Source organism: Tympanuchus pallidicinctus, unplaced genomic scaffold, assembly GCF_026119805.1.
Source record: "Tympanuchus pallidicinctus isolate F22 unplaced genomic scaffold, pur_lepc_1.0 scaffold3, whole genome shotgun sequence".
Taxonomy (NCBI): domain Eukaryota; kingdom Metazoa; phylum Chordata; class Aves; order Galliformes; family Phasianidae; genus Tympanuchus; species Tympanuchus pallidicinctus.
This window is the reverse complement of record NW_026294747.1, coordinates 4,652,375-4,675,122: the sequence shown is the minus strand read 5'-3', so window position 1 is coordinate 4,675,122 and position 22,748 is coordinate 4,652,375. Positions and strand designations below refer to the sequence as shown.

The following is a 22,748-nucleotide window of genomic DNA, read 5'->3' as shown; positions in this document are numbered from 1 at the left end:
TTTTCTTTGTAGCCTTGTGTGTTTTTTTCACCACTACTTTGTCTTAGGGCTTGTAATTTATAAACAAAGAAAACAATTTTAATTGCTACTAATTATTTTTCCATTACGTTAGTCTTATTACTGATTTTCAGTGTTTCTTATGATGCAGTAATATGGAGTCAGCCTTAAGTGTACTTTAAGGGATTTTCTTTTCTGGTGGTGCATTAGAAATGACAATAAAATGATTACAATTAAATGATTTTTATTTTAAATCTGGTCTTATCCTCTGGCTTCTGATTCAGGTGATTTAGGATTTAGGATTCCTTAGGATTTAGGAAGTATCTAACTAGGAGTAAATGTAGATAGTTTAGCTATTTGTCATGTCACTGGTTGTGGTGGCCAGTGCCAAAAAGTGTCACTGAATGAACACCAGAGATTGTTGCATACATTTAGAAGAAGACAGTTAGTATGATAAATACCGATTTCAGAATGGCTGATCTTGGGGTGCTGTAATGTAAGGGTCAGAAGTGAAAAATGTTGGATATAATTACTGTTGGGGTTGAGCCAGCGCCGGGTTTGTATGCATTAACTCTTTACTCTTGTAGCAACAGTCAAATCACAGCTCAGACATTTGGCTTATAGGTGAGCTTCAATTTTTTTTTTCAGAAACAGTAAAAGCCACTTATATTTGCTCATTTATTGAAACCCTCTTCTTGTGGTGCTAAAGGTTGAAAATATAGAGCTTTGATATAGAAAATTGTTTCTAATAATGAGGAGCAGGCAAATCTCAGATTTCCAGTGTCTGAGATTTGTTTGGTTTTGTTCCCATGTGTATTACCTTGTTTTAGTAAAGAACCTTAAGAAAAAATTGAATAAATGAGAACCTCAGAAATCCACATCTCCTATCAGGAATAGGAACAATTTGTTAGTTTTTGTATTACAAAGCTGAATTTCTGATAGTGTGCAGTTTTGTTTGCATGGTGTAACATGTTTCACTGTTTTATTATATATTTTCTGTCTGGTTGGGTGGGGTATATTACATGTGATTTCATCTGTCTTTCAGCTGGAAAAGTAAAGGTCTCAACAAATTGCAGATCATGGCTTCTGATGCTAGTCATATGCTTGAAGCGGCTTTGGAGCAGATGGATGACATAATTGCAGGTATAAATACAGCATTATTTACAACAGATTATTTTTATATTTAACCTTGTTCATCTTTTTACCCCCTATGAATTTTCTGTTTTTAATTATTTGTCTCAGTTTGCCAAGTTCCCTGTGACACACAAGTTTTTATGGTTCAGTATTTATGTGAAGAAAATTTTAAGTAATATAACCGAAGAAAGCGTATAATTCCTTCTCAGACATATAACTATGGAAATAAGAGATTTAATTTGTTCTAGTGTTACATGATAACTTCAAGAAATCCTATTTCCTGTGGTTACTTTGAATTTTGTTGAAATTTTGTAGAAAATAATTGCAATGACTAGTTTGAAAACTTACATTTATAGTTTGCTTGGTCATTTAGTTTATTGTAAAATAGTATATGCTAGATTTTTGTTTCTTTGTTTTTGTATTTCTGTGTGTTTGTTGAAAAATGTGAAGTTTTCACCAATGTATTCAGTTATCTGGATAGTATATATCTCTATCTTACACACAAGTACATTAGAATGTATTCATAAACCATGTAGTTTTCTCTGTGTGTGTGTATGAAATAACTTATTCATGATAATGTTTACGGCCTAATAATTTAGAATGTATAGCTCTTTTTGTTAGCATTCATATCCAGGAGTGAAATTAGAACTTTATTTTTACATAGTTTCCTGCCAGAAAGGGGTATGATGCAAGACAGAATTTGCTGTCTTTTGATTCTCTTATGGTAAAGCAATTAAAACTTCTTGTCTCAACATTGCTGCATCTAAGAAGAGAAGGTAATTCTATGGTTAGGACTCAGTACCCTTGGGGTTTGTGGTCACACAGCGTTCAGCATGAGCTCCTGGAAGAGGCATCTGGGTAGGGCTGTGATCTCACTTTTGCAGGATGGAAAATCATCTACTAAATGTTTTCAAATTTAAATAATGACGCCCATGCTGTGCCTTTTTTAAAGCTAATGCTTTAAAAGAGCCAAAGCAACACTGAGGCCCGTGTGCTCCTAAATTATCTGCGTACTTCTGGATATTTTTATTTTTTCTTTTCTTTCTTCTGAGATAATTGATTCATTTCCTAACATGCAGTGGTGATAACATTTGATGAATGTATCTTTCATTTTTCTGAATATTTTCTGTTTTCTTAGGGTAGGTTTTCTTCAGAAAATTTATATCTTCCAGGAGAACAAAGAAGTTTAAATAGGAGATTTCTAACTTTCTAAGATTACATACTGATTTTCTCCCAGGAGTTGTGGTATGTTTTCTTCTAACGGAAGGTGTTGGAAAAGTTAACGTGATTTTGATGATTTTCAGGCTTCTTCCTAAGATTTTCATCAATTTCAATCTTCTGTGTTGGAAGCAAGCTCCAAAAAAATATTTCAAGTTGTTTAGTATTTCCTCATGTGATCGATATGATGCCCTTAGACAACAAAGAGGTCTACTTCCTTGAATATATTGAATATATGTTGTTTAGAGAACTTTTGTTTTGCCTGAAGATACCATTGCATATTCCCTTCCAAGACATACTAGCTATGTAGTTTTTTCACAAAGATAACATTGCTACTCAATAGCATTTCCATGACTAGCAGCTCTGTAAAACCGTTGCTGCAAGGTCAGTTCTGGGTAATATAATAGTTGTTTACTTTTCTGTTTGTTTGTTTGTTTGTTTTCCCCTATGGTATTGAAAGGTAATCCATTAAATATATGACAATACGTGACAGCATGGCAATATTTGACTGTATTAAATAATCACATACTTCTACTAGTTTGATAGAAAAATAATTGAGCTAGACTTCACTTTTTTTTTTTTAATTTTCTTTCCCCCATTCCTTTTAAAGACCATAACTTTTTAGGGTTTCATCCTGATAAATATTCTCTAGAATTACATAGTTCCAGGCCGCCTACCAGCATTAGTTTTATACCCTCTGCTAAGCTGTCATGATTATGGAGATAATGATACAGAGAAGCAAAACACGTGATGTAAGAAATAATCTGCATTTATCAGTGGGTTGCACACCCCATTCACAGCTGTTTTGTAGTGGTGTTGTTGCTCATCAAAATAAAGAGTTAGACATGTTTTTCGTATGTAGAGTTAGTTTGTAAGAAATAATCTGTTTCAGTTGGTGCTTTGCACATCTCATTCACAGCTGTTTTTCTAGAATCAGAAAATGGCTTGAGTTGGAAGGGACCTTAGGGGCCATCCAGTTCCAATCCCCTTTTCATCCACAAAGACCCCTGAGCCCTTCCCCTCAGGGCTGCTCTTAGTAAGTTCTCTTCCCAGTTTGTACTCATACTTGAGATTGCCTCAAGTAGGTGGTGTTGATTCCCAGACTAAACCAAAAAGACTTAGATGTGCTGGTTATATGTTTCCACAGCGTTGTGAGTAAATTGACAGCGTCAGGAGAGTTGACTTTGACATTACTTAATTTTTTTTCTAATTTCCAGTTATATTCAGTATTATGTGGAACATAGGATAATATTAAGGTATATAATGGTGAAAAAATAAGATTTCCAGTCACGCATTGTCAGATCTCATCAATGTTAATTGATTTGATTTCAGAATGTTAACTGAATTGATGTGATTTCAGAATATCTACCCATACCAACCAAACAATATTACTTTGTTCCTTTATTTTTAGTTGTAACACAAAACTCAAATAGTTTGGAGAATTGTTTATGTTAATTATTGTTTTCCATTACTAGAATTAGGAAAGTGATTTTAAGATAGGATAACTGAAGTTTTTTCTGGTCATTCTTTTCCAGCTAATGTTCTGTGTGTTCCAGAACTGCTTATCACATATTCTGGTATGATTGAGAGACTGAATATGTCTGCTGGAGCCTGTATTTGGGTACTGGTGATTATCCCAATTTGCCTCAAATTGAGGAACATGGTTACTATCCAAGTTTGATTCTCTCTAATTCAATCCACTAGGCTTCTGTATGCAATCTGGGGAGGGTCTGGAAAACAGGAATATTCTCTTTAATGTAGTGAGAAAGGAAATAATGTACAGAACTCCTTCAGGGTGGGGACTGTTAATAAACAAACAAGAATTTTTCTAACTGCAGATTTATAAATACTATGTGATGCAAATATTGGAGAAATTATCTGCACCAACATAGGTGCTTTTAGAGTAGTCTAGAAACAGCAAAAGTCAGTTGTTCCGAGCTATTTCATCAGACTGGAGATAGTAAAAATCATCTGCTGAAAGTTTTTTCAGGTCATAGATCCATGGTGTCTGGACACAATCTAGGCAGCACTGGATTCAAAGACTAAGCCTAAATTTCATGACTATGGAAAAGTAGTTGGAAAAAGAGGTATCCCTTAGAATAAGGCCTGAATGGGTACTAGGAAGAGCTGTGTTTTCTTTGTGACCTCAGAAACCTTTGCTTCAGGCATAAAATGATCATTAATCATTGCTTCAGGGAACTGAAAAGTCTAGAAGTGTTTAACTTTTGAAGTTTGAGTATGGGAGGTGTGTACATGTATATGTATACAAATATACATTTAGATATATATGTATACACATGCAAGTAAAAAAATTTTTTTAGTAAGAAAACCATGAATTCTTGTAATAGCTGAAGTTATTACAGCACAAGGCCCTGTTCTAACATTTTGAGGAAAGAACTGGGCATGCAAACACAATACAAATATTTATAGATTTGTAATCCTAGTTTTAGCCTTCTTAATTGTGGAAGTAAAAGTACTTACTTCAAATGCTAGCATACCTATCGGATGATTCTGGTTAATGGAAATCAAAAGTCTTAAGTAGATTGTGCATCTCAGTGCAATACAAAATATATTAGAGTTTAGAGTGCATGAGAGTAGGATTGTAAAACAAGATTAACAAATTAAATTTCTTTGGGCTTGATCAAATTTGACAGATAAGTGAGTGTTCCCAAGTCTTTAATGCTTCAGTACATCTTTACTGATACCCACCCTCTTAGCTATATAAATTAGGCATGCTAAATGATTACCCCTATTTGGCTAAAATAGCAAAAAGGACTAATGTGATTGTCAATGAACATGACTTATCCATTAGCCAGAATGCTTTGCACTTGAAACAGAGGGAGTTTTTAAAGGAAGCATTCATATGTCAAATCTGTTTACATATTCTTTACTTGTAGACCACATTTATGACATCGTGTCCATCTGTGTCTTGCCCAAGTCATTACTTTCTCATTTCTTTGGTTTGTACCCCATCCATTAAAAAGTGTTTCTCCACAGGATTATAAACTTCGTTTAATTTTTTTTTTCAATAAATCATAATGAATTAAAATAGTTTTTATTTTACTTTAGTTTTTCAAAATATTTCTGTATAATTTGGACATGCATTTTTTTTTTTTTGTGAACAGCTGTCATAAGTGTAAAGTGTAAAAATTAATGTCACAATACTATAATCCTCCGTAGATCCAGAATCTCTTTAAATTCAGTGGTTAATCAGTGTAATTATTGTAATTTTAACAGAAGCTCCAGCAGTTATTACTTAATGAAAAATAATGAATAATGTAAGTGTATTATCACATGGGTGTGTACTGATATTTCAGTATTAGTACTGAAAGATTAACGGACCAAAGTGATTCTAAAAGTTTGTTAGTATTTCAATTCCCTTCTCTCCAAGGGCAGTCCACTCGCATTCAGCCATCACCTTGGCTGCGTACTACAACTTCTGACCCATCTTAATTGGAGTACAGAAATGAAAGAGCTCAAGCTCCAGAGCTATGCGATCTTACTTGGTGTGTGTTGGATTACGAAGTGAGCTCTAGTTAGGTGATCAGAAATTGGATTGAAAATGCAGAAATTGACAAAAAATATTGACACATGTATTTGAACCCCTTTGAGTGGATTTTAGGTTTTGTAGAGTAAGGTTTTCACTGAGTTTCTACTTAAATAGTAGAAAATGAAAGATTTCTTAAGGACCTTATGCTTCACCCATGAACAATCAGGTATTCACTCAGAGGATTGGTTCAGAATGTAAGCACTAGTCATGCAGCACTTTAAATGAAGAAGATAGAATTCTCTGTTCTGCTTCATAAGGATTTGAAGTTGTCCAGACCAGACAGAGAGCACTTAATTCCATTTTTTTGTGCTCTGTTCTGAAGGGATGTTGTATCTGAAATGCATGCTGGGTGACATGCAGCTGACAGGCAGTGCAAGCCTCTTGTGATTGTGAAGAGTGAATAGAGAATGGACCCTACCATTTTCGGTTTTATATACTACCAGATGGCTTTTTATTTTTATGATTTTGTCACACAATTTTTACATTCAAAGTTTAATTTCTATAGTAACAGTGTATAATTTAGTTATAACTTGTAGGACAGGGATTTGTGTAGAATTTCATTTCCAATATCAAATTAACACAAACTATAGTTGAAGCAGTGATGACAGGAACAGAATAATTGAAATAATGAGCAATTCGTTTCTTTATAGCTTGAAGCAGCAACTGCAGTGGTTTTCTTACATTTTCTAGATAAATTGTAATAGTATTAATGTTTTATGCTTCAATTATTATTACTGTATTTCCCTTTTTACTTCTTGTTCATGTTCAATAATTTAGGCTTTTGTTTCTGAGCAAAAGCGATGCTATATCTACAGTACTTGTTTTCCTTGTTACTTCTAGATATTAATTAAGGTGAGCATTTTAGAAATTTTACAATATTCTGTATAGTACAGTGACATTTTGAATCCGTTGGCTAGAAAATATGCATAGATCGTATAGCAGTAGAGATATTCAAAAGGAAATGAAATTGTAGATGACTTGAAATCAGGTCTTTGATAGAGGAATAAATAGTTTCCTATCGTTAACTATCTCGTAAAAATGTATATCAAGATAGTAAGAGGGTTAGAGAAGATGAAAAAGGTGACCTTCAATTATCCTTAATATTAGAGGAAAATTAATAATAATGAATAAAATTAGAAATACTCATTTTGTGTGCTCATTTTGTAACCTTTGTTATAGCTTGTTAGATGCTAGGGTTTAGCTTCAGATACTTGACCTTAGGAAAGCTAATTAATAATGTCTTAGAAGTTGTTAGCAGTAACAGATGTATAACAATTTTGAATCTTCTAAACCTTTAAAAAATCTAACTGCTTATGTGCTTAATCTGTAATTTTTCACACCGACTCTCTGATCTTTCTTTTGTGTTTGTTAACCATCATAGAGGAAGTAAACTCACAAACTTTTATATTTTTTTGCTGCTGTATTTTGTCAGGCTTTTACATACACTGTAGCTTTTAAGCATGACCTTATATAACTGCTCAAATGCAGTTTTGGTATATGGTTAAAGACATACGAAAATCATCGCATCTAGAGTGATCATTGCACTTGTGAGGTGTTGTCTACTCATTCCTTACTCAAGGTTGCCAGAGCAACTTAAAGTTCGGAATTTCCTCAATTTTGAGTGCTTAACCTTGCAAGAAATTGTTATAGCTATTTGGGCTGCTGTCCCAAACATGCTTCCCATATTCTCACTATTGTAAGCATTTTTTCTCACAGATTTGGGTGTGGGTATCTCACAAGATAGAGGGCCAAGATACTCTTTGTAATGCTGATGGAATCTCTCTGTAAACAGGTGAATACTCCAAAAATATGATGGAGCTGACAGGCATTGAGAATTTTGCTATAAACAATCAACTTAAAACAACTTTAAACATCTGCATGTGTAAAAGACAAAGCTGTCCTTTATGATCAAGTTGGTCTTTGATTTCCCTTGAATGTGGTCCTGCCTTTTCAGCAAAACAGCAGATTTAGACGATCTCTTGCAAATTCTTGATTTAATTCAAAATGTAGAAAACTTTATAACAGGAATATTTTTTGTCTCCGAGTACTGAGAAGCAGGACTGTCAATATAAAACAAGAACCACATAATGACTGGGTACCAATAACAACATACCTGAACTGCAGTACTGCATTGTGTTTATGCAAAACAAAATCCATGCATCATAGGTATTTGTATTAAGTTTTGGCGTAATTTAACTCAAGGCAGATATAGCATGTCCATGGAACAGCACGAGATGGAATTCATGTGAGAATAGTCCATATGTGCTAAAATTTCTATTAGTGTAATAGATTTGGAAGTATTGCTCTCCTAGAGTAATTCTTTAGAAGGATTAATGGAGTTGTTATGCCAGTGTGGAGTGGAGGAAATTGCCTAACAGTATTTAATTACTTGTCTCTGATGTTAAAACCACGTTCTAGCTAAAGTTCAAACTGGTAGACAAGATGTTCTGCAGCTTGCCATGAAAAGTTTCAGAAAGTTTGGCTTGAAGAGAAAGGATTGAAACTGGCTTCAGAGTATGATGTTGTCAAATTCCACTGGCATAGTAGCAAAGGCTGGAAAAGACAGAGAAATGTAAATAACTGCCAATACAGTATGTAGCAAAGAAAGGCAGTTCAACCATGACGGCCATAGCCCCATATAATTGAAAATTTGAGACACAGAGGTTTTTTTGTGGTTTATAGGGCATTATCTATTCTTCAGTATATGACTCATTTGGTTGTTAGACAGATTTCTAAGAGGTAGATTGGAGCAACTTCTATCAAACAGAATTTCTTTAAGTGCAGAATCATAGCTGTTCTGTTTTCTACTTTAGGTGATGAAATTGATTCAAAAAAGTATTAATTTTTTGAATGATTTTTATGAAATTATGCTTTTATTTTTTAACCAGACTGGATGCAGATATTTTCCTCCTGATTGCAGAGATGTATCTTGTCATTGAACATTATTTAGTGTTACCACTAGCTGCTACAGCCATTGTAGAATTTTTATGCTAAAAAGAGAGGTAGTTGTTGACTTGCAACACTTTTAATTGACTAATGGTTTCTTTGGCTCTAAATGCACTCTTTGTGAGTGTGTGTGTGTAAATGCCTATGGAGAAATGTTTGAGAAGTGAAGAAATTGATGGAAATATTTCTTTGTCTTTTAATGAAATGTGTTGATTGTGTTTTTCCTGTGCTATTGATACTTGACCTCAAATACAACATTAAGATTTGTGTTTTCCTACCTTTGCTAAATTTGCTCTGTTACTGCAGAATCCATCCTCCTTTCTCTACCACCTGTAAGGCTGCTTGGCTTGTGTTTCCAGATAAGGGAGATCTTTGTTGCAGTTGTGTGTACCATATGTAACGTGCTGAGCATCACTGCTTGAAATCTATAAGCATGTAAAAGGAAAAGGGTTGAGTAGATGATTTGCATACGAAATTATAGACCGCTCTTGAAAATTGTCTAAAGTATTCCACAAGTGGTTGTAAATAAAGCTCAGCTGAAAATCATCCAAGCTACATGAAACTTGCATCTGATTATGACCTATAGCCATAATCTACACTTCTAGCTTTGGAAACTATTCTAGGGCTTCCTGCTAATCCAGTTTAACTGTTGCTGTTCACTGTAGTTAAAGATCTAAAAGCAGACATTTAAGGATCAGCTAATGCAAGCTATGATTCAAAATACAACATTTGTGATGTATTTTGCATTATTGTATTAAAAGAAAGGATTGTGTGAGTTACCTCTCCACTCCTTTGAGAGAAGACTTAGGAGTGAGAAGTCTGAATTTTGTCTCGTCAAAACTTTACTGCTAGTTTACATAAATTCAAGTTTTCAGGGCTTCGTGAGAAAAAGAGAAGACCCATGCTTCAAAAGGGAATTATACTTTGCAGAGTTGAAGGAGAGAGGAAGAACTTGGACAACCTATATACTCATTGAGTAAAAACTCAGGTAAAAAAAAAATTGTAGCAGTGCAACAATGATTGACTAAAAAGCCAGAGTAAATGTTTATAACTTTGTCCAAAGGTGATTAGAATAAATGATAAAACTCAATTATTTGTGTATTTCAGGTTTATAGGAAGCAATCTGTACCCCACTTTAGAATTAGCTTTTGGGTTCTGCTGGTTTTATTTTGGGAATAGAGGGGTGTCTGTTGTTGAAGGTCAGTTTGTTTGGTTTGGATTTTTTGAGGTAACTTTTTTTTAATGTTTTCTTTAACTGTTTTCTGCACTAAAAAAATCAGCAGTTTCAGGAAAAATCTCTTTGTAAACCACTAATTGTTGAGCTTAATATTACCATATTCAGGCAGTTTTAGAGAGAATAAACTTATACTGAGAGAATAGATACATATACTAGAGAGAACAGATCATACTGATGAATGCAGCTGAGAAGAAGTAAAGGGGCAAGGGAGAATGAGAGATGAGAAACAGTTTTTACTGCTAAAAGTGATAATGAATGACAGATGAATGTCTATAATAGAAGCTGAAGAGAATGGATTTTCAAACTGGCAAGGTTTTCTGATTTTTATTGTACTGTTTACAGTAGTAAATATTAATACAATAGTACTGTTTAGTAATTTATTTTCACATGCTGCAAACAGTGTTGTTCTCTGAATAGGTTATGTATTTGCCCAAAAGGGACTTTTCTTTGAAACCATTCAGCTAACTGAAAGTAACTCTGAACACACAGTGTGCTTCCATGGTCAATGTGTAACCCAAACATGTAACTTGAAGTTGTTTTTTTTTCTTTTAATAGTTCTCTTATTCTTTCTAGAAAGTAGTACACTTTAACCTCTTCATCCACTGGCTGTATGTGAAAGTGAGAATTGAGCAGCTTGTCTTTATCCACTACTTTTTTTTTTCCTCCTTTATTATTTTCCCTCTTTAAGGTATACATTCATCATGATTAATTGTGATGCCCTAGAATACCATCATGTTGAACTTCATATAAATATAATGACAAAAGATTCCCCTGTGTCCTTTTTTGGCCTTGGGAAAAAAAAAAAAAGATACAGGAACACTCTGACTTGCTGAAAATCATACAGTGAGGTTGCTGCTTTGTTTTTTTTTTTTAGTTCAGAACTACACTCATTTCTCTTGACTATCAATAAAATTCTAGTGACTGAACCATATTCTTCCCTTCATCAGTTGCCTATACTGAAGTCAGATGCATACCAATTGCTGTTAAGGGTAGAGTTTACTGGTAACATCTAGAAGTTTGTTTGCACTGCGGCGTTCCTTTTTTTTTTTTTCCTTTTTTTTTTTTCCTTTTTTTTTTTTCAGTCAGCAAAGAGATCCAGTTTCTTACTGTCTGGAGATAAAGTTTAATGTATTTTGCAGTGTGATGATGTGAAGATTTAAACTAATGCAAATTGATGTACTTACTCCTACGCACTTAATTTTTCAGGATGTGTTCTTGTCCTTCTGTCGAACTGTATGTAATCTATTTAATATGAAACTATATGGAGAGCAAATAAGAGAAGCAAGCTTATGATCCACTTGAATCTAAGCAGTAAAATAGGAAGCTTTCACAAGTAAAATACTGAATTGAACAATCACAACTTTCCTACAGAATTTTAAATTGTTTTTTGAAGAAGGTGGATATGATAGTAATTATGTGTCATGTCACCATTGTAATCAGAGAATGGAAGCAAGATGTGATAAGCAGTGAGGTGTTTAGTTGGGTAAGAGAAGATGTTACCAGTACTTTCCACAAGCAAGCTACAGTGGTTTGTACAGTTTGGCTTTACATTGCCTGTGTAAACTGTCTGAGCTGCTAACATAATCAATTTAAACCCAGGACATTTGCTTTAAATCTGTATTTATCTTGAAGCATCGTCTGCAGATCTAGTCCTACTGCTAGCTACATGGGAGAAGAGACAACCCCACCTCACCACAACTTCCTTTCAGGTACTTGTAGAGGGCTATAAGGTCTCCCCTGAGCCTCCTCTTCTCTAGACTAAAAAATCCCTGCTCCCTCAGCTGCTCCTCATAGCACTCATGTTCCAGACCTCTCACAGCTTCATTGCCCTTCATTGCCCCACATGCTCCAGGACCTCAAATTCTTTCTTGTAGTGAGTGGCCTAAAACTGAACGCAGCATTCAAGGTTTGTCCTCACCAGGTTGAGTACTGAGGCACAATCACTTCACTTCTTCTGCTGGCAACGCTATTTCTGATTTCAGCTTGTGTGTATCTCTTTAGGAAAATAAGAATTGACTTCTCTGGCCAAATGAAAAGATTTAAGATGTTATATGATGTAAGTTCCTGTTGTACATAATTTGCAAACTTCTGTTTTTAGTTCATACTGTGCTAGATTAAATTGCATTAGGAAGTAAATAAACAGCTTGCATAGGTATTGAGGAGGATTAAATAAACAAGAATATATATTTTATTGGTTAGAATAATCAAATTCAGTAAAGCAGATGATTCTCTTAAAAGGAAAAAAAATCTGGAAGACAAATTGATTTAGGAGGTAAAATTGTTGTCTTTAGCAGTCTTAGAACTGGATATTGAAGAGAAATATTATCTTGGCTGCAGTCTTAGACAGAAAATGAGTTCTTACACTTATCAAAATAAACCTATATGTAACACAAGTGAATAGGACTAAATGTTTGAAAAGAGCTTAGAATTATATTAAATAGTCAGGTAATGAAGATAAATGTGTTGCTTTAAAACAAACAAAGAAAACAACCTATCTGACAGCCAATACTACTGAGTGTTGCTGAATCTTAGAAATGTCCAAGGATGCCTTTGCACTGTTTTGATTCAAACAACACATAAATAGAACAGTAGAATTAAAATGACGCAGTCATCTGCACAGGTAAGTGATCTGGTAGATCACAGTCATCAAAGCAGTAATTGAAGAACATCTGGTTAATATTATTTAGATTTCCCTTAAGATTATTGTGAAGTTTAGCATTCACAAAATGAGAGACGAAATGCTTTCTTGGATCGATGACTCACTGAGATGGGAAAGCAGTGTTAGGATCAAATGATCAATTAGTGTTCTGGCAAAAAGCCCATCTAGGTTCAGAAGATACTCAAGTATACCAGGACATAATGTTAATGCATTTGTGAGCTATATTTACTAAATTATATATATATAGCGCTATATGTAAAATACCATTAGATTCACTGGATTCAAACAACATGTAGTGTTCAAATCAGAGCTGATAAACAACCATAACAGATGAAAGAACATTGATTAATGCAAAGTAGTGTGCACAGAAGAGGGAAACTTGGATTAGTCATATGTCTGTGTTTCAAATTAAATACAGCTGCTCAGGGAAAAAAAATCTTAGCCAGTAATTTTCAAAACTTGATGAAGACTTCTCTTCCTCTTCCAACTTAAGTATAAGGTGAAAGTGATGGTAAAAAGAGGATAGAGTGGAAAAATCTTTGGAAATGATTTTGATCACCTTGTATGGATCAATGATGCAGTACAGCATACATATGTAAAATGTTACTGTCCTCTTCTCAATCCTTTTATTTTGTAAGTATCTCCCATGAAGTCAAATAAGAGAAAACATGGGATTGTTTATGCAAGAGAACGGGCATGAATTCATACATGAGTGCAATCTGTTATGTACGTGGAGCAATGAACTAAATATATAATAAAATAAACCATAAAAAGTAAAGCCAATACAAGCTTTACAAGTTTTACAAGTTTTCCATCTGAGTATTTGTTAAGTAAACCAAACGGTGTCAAATGAAACTCAGAACTGAAAAAAAGATAGCTCGCTAAACAGGGTATTAAAACCAAAGATTCAAAAATATTATAATTTATAATTCTTCATTTCATGAGATATGTTTCTGAGGAAAGATGTTTGATGCTGAAAGGATATCAGCGAGTGGCTGGGTTTTAGAGTTTTCTGTAATTTGGAGAGCTCACAAAGTTCTCAGAACTTTGGGTAGTTTGTTCTCAGTGAAAAGTGCTTTAAACCTGTTTGAGGTTACATATTTTTCCATTTCTGGTAATACAGGTTATTTTCATTTAAGTTTCTTGTCAAAGGGCTGAGCGAATCTTGCTTGTTTTGCTTGAGAAACACTGCTCTGTGTGGAGACTTCTGTGTAGCTGAGAAGTTAGTGACATCTCATGGTAACCATGGAAAATTACAGGTGATTTGTGGTGAAGTTTGGAGTCTGTAATTTAAGAGACATTGTAAATGTTGTCTAGGTTGAAATATGCTTGTACATTGCTCTGATGTTTAATTCTAAAGTGTTCATTATTTAACTAATAACTGCTTTATTTCTAAGTCTTACTGGGAGTATCTAAACTTGTCAATATTTGAAGTCCAAATATAGCAGTGTGTAGAGCTAAATATTTGTCACTTGAAATAAGACTTTCCTGTTTTCGCTTCTTTTAGGTACGAAGTCAGCTGCAGAGTATGCTAATTGTGCTTATGATATTGTGTCACCTGCTCCATCAGTATATTTGGGCACATTTCAAATTTTGCATCTCCTGGAAGATCTAAAGATGGCTTTGGAAATGTTAGAGGATCCTCAAGAGAAAGAAGCACTGCGAAATCAAATTCCAGGGGCCACAGCAATATGTATACGGGAGTGGTTTGAAGAGAATCTGGTGAGTATTTACTTCTAACTTTATCATTTTGTTTGTTTGTAAACAGCCTTAAGTCAAGTATTCTCATGCTTCAGTGACTTTTATAATGACTGAAATCTGTCTGAGAGAACTGCAGCAGATATTAAGTAATCATAAAAAGCTGTTGATATCACCACTTTATGAGGTGATGACTAAATGAACACAGGAGTATGAATAGTTGATAGGCCTTAGGTTGTGTTGGATGTAATAAAAGCAAAGCTTAAAGTGAACTTTTCTGTGACATTTTTTTTGCTTTTATTTGTTTCTGTTGTGGATATTCATTCTTTCCTGAAGATAACATATGAGTGTGTATATAAATAAAGCTTATCATTTTTAAATCTATCAATTTGGAATTCAGTGATGTTGTCTGATGAAGTAAGAAATAGGAATAAGATGCATGATTCTTTATCCTTTTGCTTGTTGGTATTCTGAAACTCCAAGGTATATTCTACACCAGGCAATGATGGTAAACGAAAAGAGCATTAGCTTCTGAGTGAGAGATGTTTATGTTGGGATAGATAGGGAATTAACATTTGGCTTTATTGAAAGGACTGAACCGTATCCAGATGAGGAGCAGATCTTATAGCACAGTATGTTGAGACCACTGTGTTCTTAAAATATTTTGCCCTGTTTTGTATGGACAAGTTCTACACTTATTTTAAGGACATCTGTATGCATGAGGGGATTTCAGCATAGTAGGTGTAATTTTTTATTATTTTTTTTAAATACAAAACATCCACTAAGCTCAATCTTAGAATGTGCACTTTTTCTTTACAGTTAAAACAAACAAACAAACAAACAAAAAAACTATAAGCATGCACAAAACTTCCATGTTTTAAAATTTTTGGTAGTCCTGTGTGGAGCCGAGAGTTGGATGTCATTATTGAGTCTTGCCTTCCATTAATTCTATCATTTAGTACCATTATTAGATATTAAGTATCACCAAATGTTTCTTAACAATTCTGTTACATATACCAAATATGTGGGAAAATTTAGTTGTGTCTAAGGTAGGAAAACTTCAGGATTTGTTTCACATCTGACATTACTTTGCTTATTCTGTCATTGGAGGGCGTTAATTTTATTTATTTTTAATGGGATCTCTGGTGGTGATAGAGTGTTTCAAGTGGAGCTGGATTTTGTACTTTTTTGTGGAACTAAAATTTCCACATATTGCAAATTTGTGTATTCTGCAAAGGCTCCTTTTTGAATTTCTGTAGTCTGGTATCTCTGAACGTCAAGATATTGAATTTGCACTCAGCTGTACTGTATTAACCTCAACAACATTGATTTGAGATAGATGAAGTAGCATTGAATTTAGGTGGTTACTACATAGAATGGAATGAGGATATAATAATTTTTGTGATGTTAGAAAAGCGGTTTTCTTTTGATGAAACAAAAATGGAATAAAGCTTCAGTAATAGTAGCTTTTTTACTACTTAAGAACTATACTAAAAATTTGTGCCTCCAAGTGCATTCATGCAGTCTCTGTACATGCTTTATGTTTGTAAATTCTTTGGCCTTGAAAACTGAACAACAAAGAAGAGGATGATTGTCATAAGACATTTAAAAGAATTTTCAAGGAAACTTCAAATACATAAAACCATTTTGTGTGTGGTTTCACTGCTTCTTAATAAATATTTTAGTACTGCTAACAACCACAGGACATATCATGAAGTAGATAGTAATTTCAGCATTAAAAATTAACTGTTGCAGTAACAACGGGCTATGTTTGAATTAATGAGCTGTGGGAGAATACATTTAGGTACAGTTTTATTTTAGAACTTTGACTGTCTACACTGTTCATTTATTAATTCATCTTTGTTGATCACTTCTTTGAGTACAAAGGAGAACTCTAGTGTTCTTACAGAGGTCCTAAAATAATTTTAAAAATAGGTGAAAACCATTATTTTCATGATTGTAAAACCTGATCTTACTTCTAGTGGAGTGTTTATGTTAAATTTCAGCCACTTCACTGTGTAGCTTTATCCTTAAAATGCTGCTTCATGAGAAATCTTGAGTATCTTCCTCATGATGTTTTTTCTTAGAAGCTTAATTCTGAAAATCTTTTTTTGAAGGCACTAAATTTGAGGAAACAGAAAGGGGAGAGAATTATAGAATTGCTTATGTTGGAGGGGACCTTAAAGATGATCTAGTTCCAACCCCCTGCCACAGGCAAGGTTGCCAATCGCTAGATCAAGCTGTCCAGGATCCCATCCAGCCTGGCCTCAAAATACCTCCAGGGATGGGGAATCCTTTCTTTGGGCAAGCTGTTCCAGTACCTCACCACCCTCTGAGAAAAGAATTCCTTCCTAACATCTAACCTAAATCTCCTCTCTTTTAAATAGTTTCAAGCCATTCTGTCCTATCATTATCAGGCTGTGGAAAAGATCAATCTCCCTCTGGCTTGTAAGCTGCTTTTAAATACTGGAAGTCTGTAATGAGGTCTCCCTGGAGCCTTTTTTTTCTCCACGCTAAACAGGTCCAGCTCCCTCAATGCCTCTTCATAGGAGAGGTGCAGAGGTGCTCCGATCCTCTGATCATCTTAGGCCCTCCTCTGGACCAAGTCCAACAGCTCCAAGTCCTTCCTGTACTGGGATCCCCAGATTTGGACACAGTACTCCAGATGGGGCCTCTCAAGAGGCAAAATCCCCTCCCTCTGATCACCCTTCTTTTGGTGCAGCCCAGGATACCATTGGCCTTCTGGATGGCAAGAGCACACTGCTGGCTCATGTCCAGCTTTTTGTCCATCAGGACCCCCTGGTCATTCTCCTCAGGGCAAGATACCTCAAGACAGACTCGAACAAATACTTTTATAAAGATGGAGTATAGTAGTAATATCCTCTGCTAGTTAAAAGAAAAAATAATTGTATATTTCTTGTATATGAACTGTTGTTACAAGAAGTCTTTAGAAGTGTACTGTATAAATATTTAATTGGAATGTAAGTTATTGCTACTAAAAACAGAAGAATTACATGTATGCAGCAGTAGGACTCATCAACAACAGCTGAATGGGAAGAGAATATGTTGTGAGCAATGTCAGTTAAATCCAGTACATCTATCTCCTGGTAGGTTTGACTGCAGGACTCAAATGTTGAGAGTCATGACAGAGCTATATATAGCTGAATCTTCCCGTTACCAAGTGGCGTTGGCACATGCTAAATTGAAAATATACCAGCAAAGTCTGCTTGGGATGGTATAGCCAAGCCATTATTCTGTATGCATTTATGTATATTATTTCCAGTTTGAAATACTAGATGGATATGTTTTCTCAGCAGTTGTTCCAGTTGAATTTTGAGTGACCCAGTCCTCTGCTGTGCTCCAGCTCCTTTTCAATGAGTTAGTGATGAAAGGAAGCCCTGAACAGGCTGGTCTGGTCTTCTGACTTCCTCAAACATGTTAGAGTAATTCTCAGCACACAGGAAGCAGCAATATACTTCATGCCTACTCTTTATGAATACTAGAGAATGCCTTGGAACTACTGGGAAGGAAGGTGTAAATGGCTTGCATGGAATTTACCTAAGCCAGGATGAATTGATTTATTATTATTATTATTTAACATTCCCTTGTTGCTTGTCTGGGAGTCAGTTTCATATTTTCTGTCAGCGAAGTTCATTGTATTATTATTATTATTAGAGATATTATTATTAAGAAGGGAAGATTTAGGTTGGATGTCAGGGAGAAGTTCTTTACAGAGAGTGGTGAGGTGCTGGCACAGGCTGCATAGAGTGGTTGTGGATGCCCTGTCCCTGGAGGTGTTCAAGGCCAGGTTGGATGCGGCCCTGTGCAGTCTGGTCTAGTATGAAGTGGGGAGGTTGGTGGCCCTGCGTGTGGCAAGGGGGTTGGAGAGTCATGATCCTTGAGATCCCTTCCAATTCTGGCTATTCTGTGTAATTCTGTGTTAGCTGTTTTTCATAGATAGGAAAATCGATTCTGCACAAAGAATTAAAGCAAGTTGAAAATACCTTTGCAGCAAGTAGGTCTAGGTCTTTTTCTTAAAATGATGTATTGAGGTTAGTTTTCTGCAGTTTCTTGCAACCATGTAATGACCAATAATACTTAATAGAGTCAACTTTCAATTACAATGACCAGAAGCAATTAAACAGAACTGTGTTATGGCCATAGGCTTTCAGCACTCATGAATGAGAGACAGTATTCTGGTTATAATATCAAGACTTGTTTTTATGTTAAATGTTCCAATATTTCAAGGTAGCCTGGTGACACGCTATGAAGTTTAGCCCTTGAGGGCAATTCTTACCCATATGGGCTATCTGATACCTTGATATTGTCAGAGGGACTACAAGCCTCCTCGTAGGAATTAATGATTGTATGCAGAAATTGCATGCTAGCCTTCAAAAGGATGAATATGATTCATTTACATTATCTAGGACTCCGTTTGCCTAGGACTCTTTCAGCTGTTGTCTTCAGTGGCTTTGCACTAAGTCACAGAGTATCACGTTTGTCTTTAGTTTTGTAGCTAATGTTATGGGTGGTAACGGTTTTTTACTTGACGTTGTGTTCTGTCACTTCATTTCTGGCTGCATTGCTTTTCATTGTTTTAAATATGGTATACTGCATTAATGTAACAAACTTTAGTGTAAAAATGTAATTCTATAAAATACCTACACAGTAGGCAATAATGCAACAGTCAACAAAGATGTTCAGTTCAAACACAACTAAACGTTTTCAGGTTTTGTGATATTTCAGAAAGAAAAACAAGTTACAGTTATTTTTACACTTCACATTTATGAAGTAGCTTACAGTAGGCTGGCACGTTTCTTGTCTTTGTAAATAGCTGAGCTTGTCCACATAATGTTTTTCATGGTCTTTCCCAAGATGCTGATTTCATTTGTTTATTACAATTAAAGCAAATATGTTCATGTAGAGAATGAAGTAGGCCTTGTTTGTTTGTTTGTTTCAATAAGTTTTATCTAGCTCTGTCCTTTAGAAATTGTCAATTAGTAATTATTAAGACTCTGAACTGAAATGCTTAACTTTCCTCAGTATATAAAAAGGATTTCTGTTGCTATTTCTTTTTTTACCTGTATTCTCGTGCAGGTGCATTCTCATATTTTCTTTCTCCTCGCTCTCCAGTTCTCACGTTTTTCTGCATCATAGCAATGAGAGGTGTGTGAATTTGGCATGTTGAGGACATTTTCCCAGATATAATGTGTTTCTAATCCCTTTGCTTCCAAGCCAGTTCAAACATAAGGATCAGGAAGTAATGGATGTAGAGTAATGGATGAAGGAAAACTTAATACTGAGTGAACAGCTAGATCATTCTCTCTCTTTGACTTATTTAGATGAGGGTATTGGCATTACAGTGATGTTGGGGGCTGATTTTATTTTATTTGGTTTGATATTTAGCTCTCCGTTCAACGAAAAGTCAGTGCTCAGTGAAGAACTATGCGTAAACATGCATTTCCTTCACTTGCTTTTTTTTTTTTCCTTAAACACAGCACTAACCCGATGAAGCAATCCTCACATTGCAACATATTTTCCATGCTTTCACACTGCCCAGAGGAAATAACCTGTTTTTCCAGAGAAATTCTAAGCAAATTTGGATTTGAATTCATTTGGTGCCTGAAACTTTTTCAGGCCAAAGCTCAAGCAGGACATAAAGTTCAGCAAGCAGGTGACAGGCTGAAAGGGAACACGTGACTGTCTGGAATGTATGTTGTCAACATTCATAGCTGATAAGATGCAGAAAATTCAGGCACGTTTACCTCTTAATCAGGAAGAATGACTGTAACAAAATCAAGAGACCTTTGCATGAAATCCAGAACAAGTGACAAGGCAAAAATAAGGTACGTTTGTGATTTAAAATACTTTTAACAGGAAAAATTGATACTTGCCTAGCTGCAGATGCTACACTGAGGTACTTGTAAGTGGAAGAATACAATTTTCTTTCAGTGTTTTTTGGTTTTTTGTTTTTTTTTTCTCTCTGCTGTAAAGCAAAATCATTAAGACGTAATATGTTGTGGAGCGTCTTAAGAGAGTACAGAGTACTTTCCCCCAGTTTGCTAAATAAGCCTGAAATAAGTCTTGCAACCTGTGTTTTGAGCTGGATTAAATATGGATATGGGATTCTGTAATTGGCTGTACACAGTATGTGTATAAATATACACATATATATATGTGTATGTATATACACCATAATGTGAGAAAGTCTGATGCATTTGCTATTCTTTATAATCAGATAACTCATTTTCTGGGAAATAAAAGCACCCCTAGGGATTTCATATTTTAATCTTAAGAGAACCCCCTTAGTCAATTATGACAGATGCTATCAGACACAGAGAAATGTCCTGTACTGAGTGCATCTCAAATGATTTCTATCCAAGAAAGAGCTGCTCTCACTAATGTTATCATAGCATAAAAACTTGTACAATTGGCATAGAATAAGTATGTTTGATGTACAGAGAAAGTTGAGTTCTTTTCAGGTGCTGTCTCAGGGCATGGTTCACTTTTAGAAAAGTTCTTTTATCTTGTTCCATTTTCTGCCAATTTTAGTTACTCTAGCATCTTTAGAAGACTTGTAGTACTAACTTTTTAAAAACCTTTCACATTTTACTTGTCACAGAACTTCATATATTTATTATTGTCCAGTACTCAAAGAAGGCTGGTAGTCTAGGTTTGTATCCTTCTCTGCTTGTCACTTGGAAGATCCAAAAAAGACATGCACTGGTCAGAAGGATCGAGAATATTTGAAATAGTAAAACTCTTTGCAGAAACTCCTTTATCTAGGATTTCCAGTTTGAAGGGTAGATAGATGGCTAAGTATGATAGATCCCTTTAAGAACTGCTTTTCAGAGCATTATGCAGTTTCAGACTTCAAATTCTTTGCATATACTGTTAGTGTGATGGGCAACTTTGGTCCTGGCTCCATGTTCTTGCACTTTGTCTTAAATGCATGAATGTATTTGGCTGTAGGAACTGAAAGGAAAAAAAAAAAAAAGTGGAGCAAAATAAATATTCTGAGATCATCACAAAAAATCCTAAGGGACTGCAGCATTTTGGTGTTAACAGGCATTGCCCAATACATTGTGTTTGTATATGGAACAGTTTTACAGTTTAAGACCAAAGCCATTTTTAATAGTGGAACATATCAAGAAACTGAAGTTTGTTGGGAAAGGTTAGAGTGTAGTCATAAGTACTGTGCAGAGGCACTAGAGGACCCCACAGTAACAGGGAGTATTTTTAAAGATCCCTTCTTTGCCAGAATGTTGCTTTGCATATGCATTAATCTCTGTATTGCAAGTTTGAAAAGTTGCCATTCCACGAGGTTTCAGCAAAAGCAGACAAAAATCTTAAAAAGGGTATCATCATCTTTAGTTAAGATGGAAAACTGCCTTCCTGGCACTATTTATGGAATAATCAGATTATCCACTGACTCGTCCTTGAATTTCTCCTTTTTTATAATGTCTTTTGTGAGGACAGGCCACTAATTCAAAGAGCATAACTTATTTTTAGGTTTAGTCAGGGCCTGAAATAAACTGAGAAGGCTGAGTAGTGTTACGATAAACAGGGAGTAAAACAGAGACAGGAAATAGGGGGTCTTTGTAATGAATTCCAGCCACTCTTGAAGCAGAAAGCCAGGGAAAGCATTACTTGAAAATAGTTTCACAGTGACAGCTTAATAATTTTAGGTTGTTATTCAGCGCTAAAAGTGAATAGTTTCTGCAGATTTATACTGTTCTTGAAAGATCCCTTTTTAAAGACCGTTTAGCAAGTTATATTTTTAGTGTTTTTAGATTTACATTGTTCTGGTTGCTAACCAGATCTGCTGTTTAAAAAAACAGATGTTTGGGGGAGAGTCTGAAGTTTATACAGTTGTGCATTATATATACATCTGTGAGAAGTGTTTGGGATAAGACTGTGGGACAGAGGCAGTAGATTTAACTTGAAATGTGTACACACGTTCAAGAATTTAGAAGTAGATGGGTTTAAAGGGGAAGAAGTCACAGCTATATCCTGTAGAACAAAGCAGCGCGCTTGCTTCCAAAAGTTTCTTTTAGCCCTGGGAACGTGACTGCTGAGATGGGCCCAAAGCATGGATGGTGAGATTGATATTTACAAGCACTTCACGTGGCTAAAGCGGGTAAGTGATTTGCTGTTCTTTGATTTGTCTTTGTAAATGCATGTTACCAATCTAAGTCAGAATTCTCAGCTTTGCGGAAGGAAACGCACGGAGTGCCTCAGACCTGAAATAATGTAAGTTCCTTTGTGAGAAAGGAATTAGGGACTTTTCTTCAAGCAGGAGGAGGAAG

The 22,748-nt window shown here is 35.1% G+C and overlaps 1 protein-coding gene across 12 annotated transcripts in view; it reads left to right on the top strand.

Annotated features, from left to right (window-relative positions):
- Window positions 1–22,748, top strand: part of PPFIBP2 (PPFIA binding protein 2) — a 92,524-nt gene that overhangs the window by 17,517 nt on the left and 52,259 nt on the right. For 3 of the 12 annotated variants that reach the window (XM_052694347.1, XM_052694335.1, XM_052694333.1), the window contains exons 1-3: window positions 605–621; window positions 1,043–1,140; window positions 14,249–14,463. In XM_052694347.1, coding sequence (XP_052550307.1) covers window positions 1,077–1,140; window positions 14,249–14,463 — 279 coding nt within the window. In that variant the 5' untranslated portion in view covers window positions 605–621; window positions 1,043–1,076. Of the gene's footprint in view, window positions 1–603; window positions 622–1,042; window positions 1,141–14,248; window positions 14,464–20,086; window positions 20,286–22,486; window positions 22,580–22,619; window positions 22,693–22,748 lie in introns of those variants that run through there. The other 9 variants (XM_052694331.1, XM_052694332.1, XM_052694337.1 and 6 more) reach the window with 9 other exon arrangements.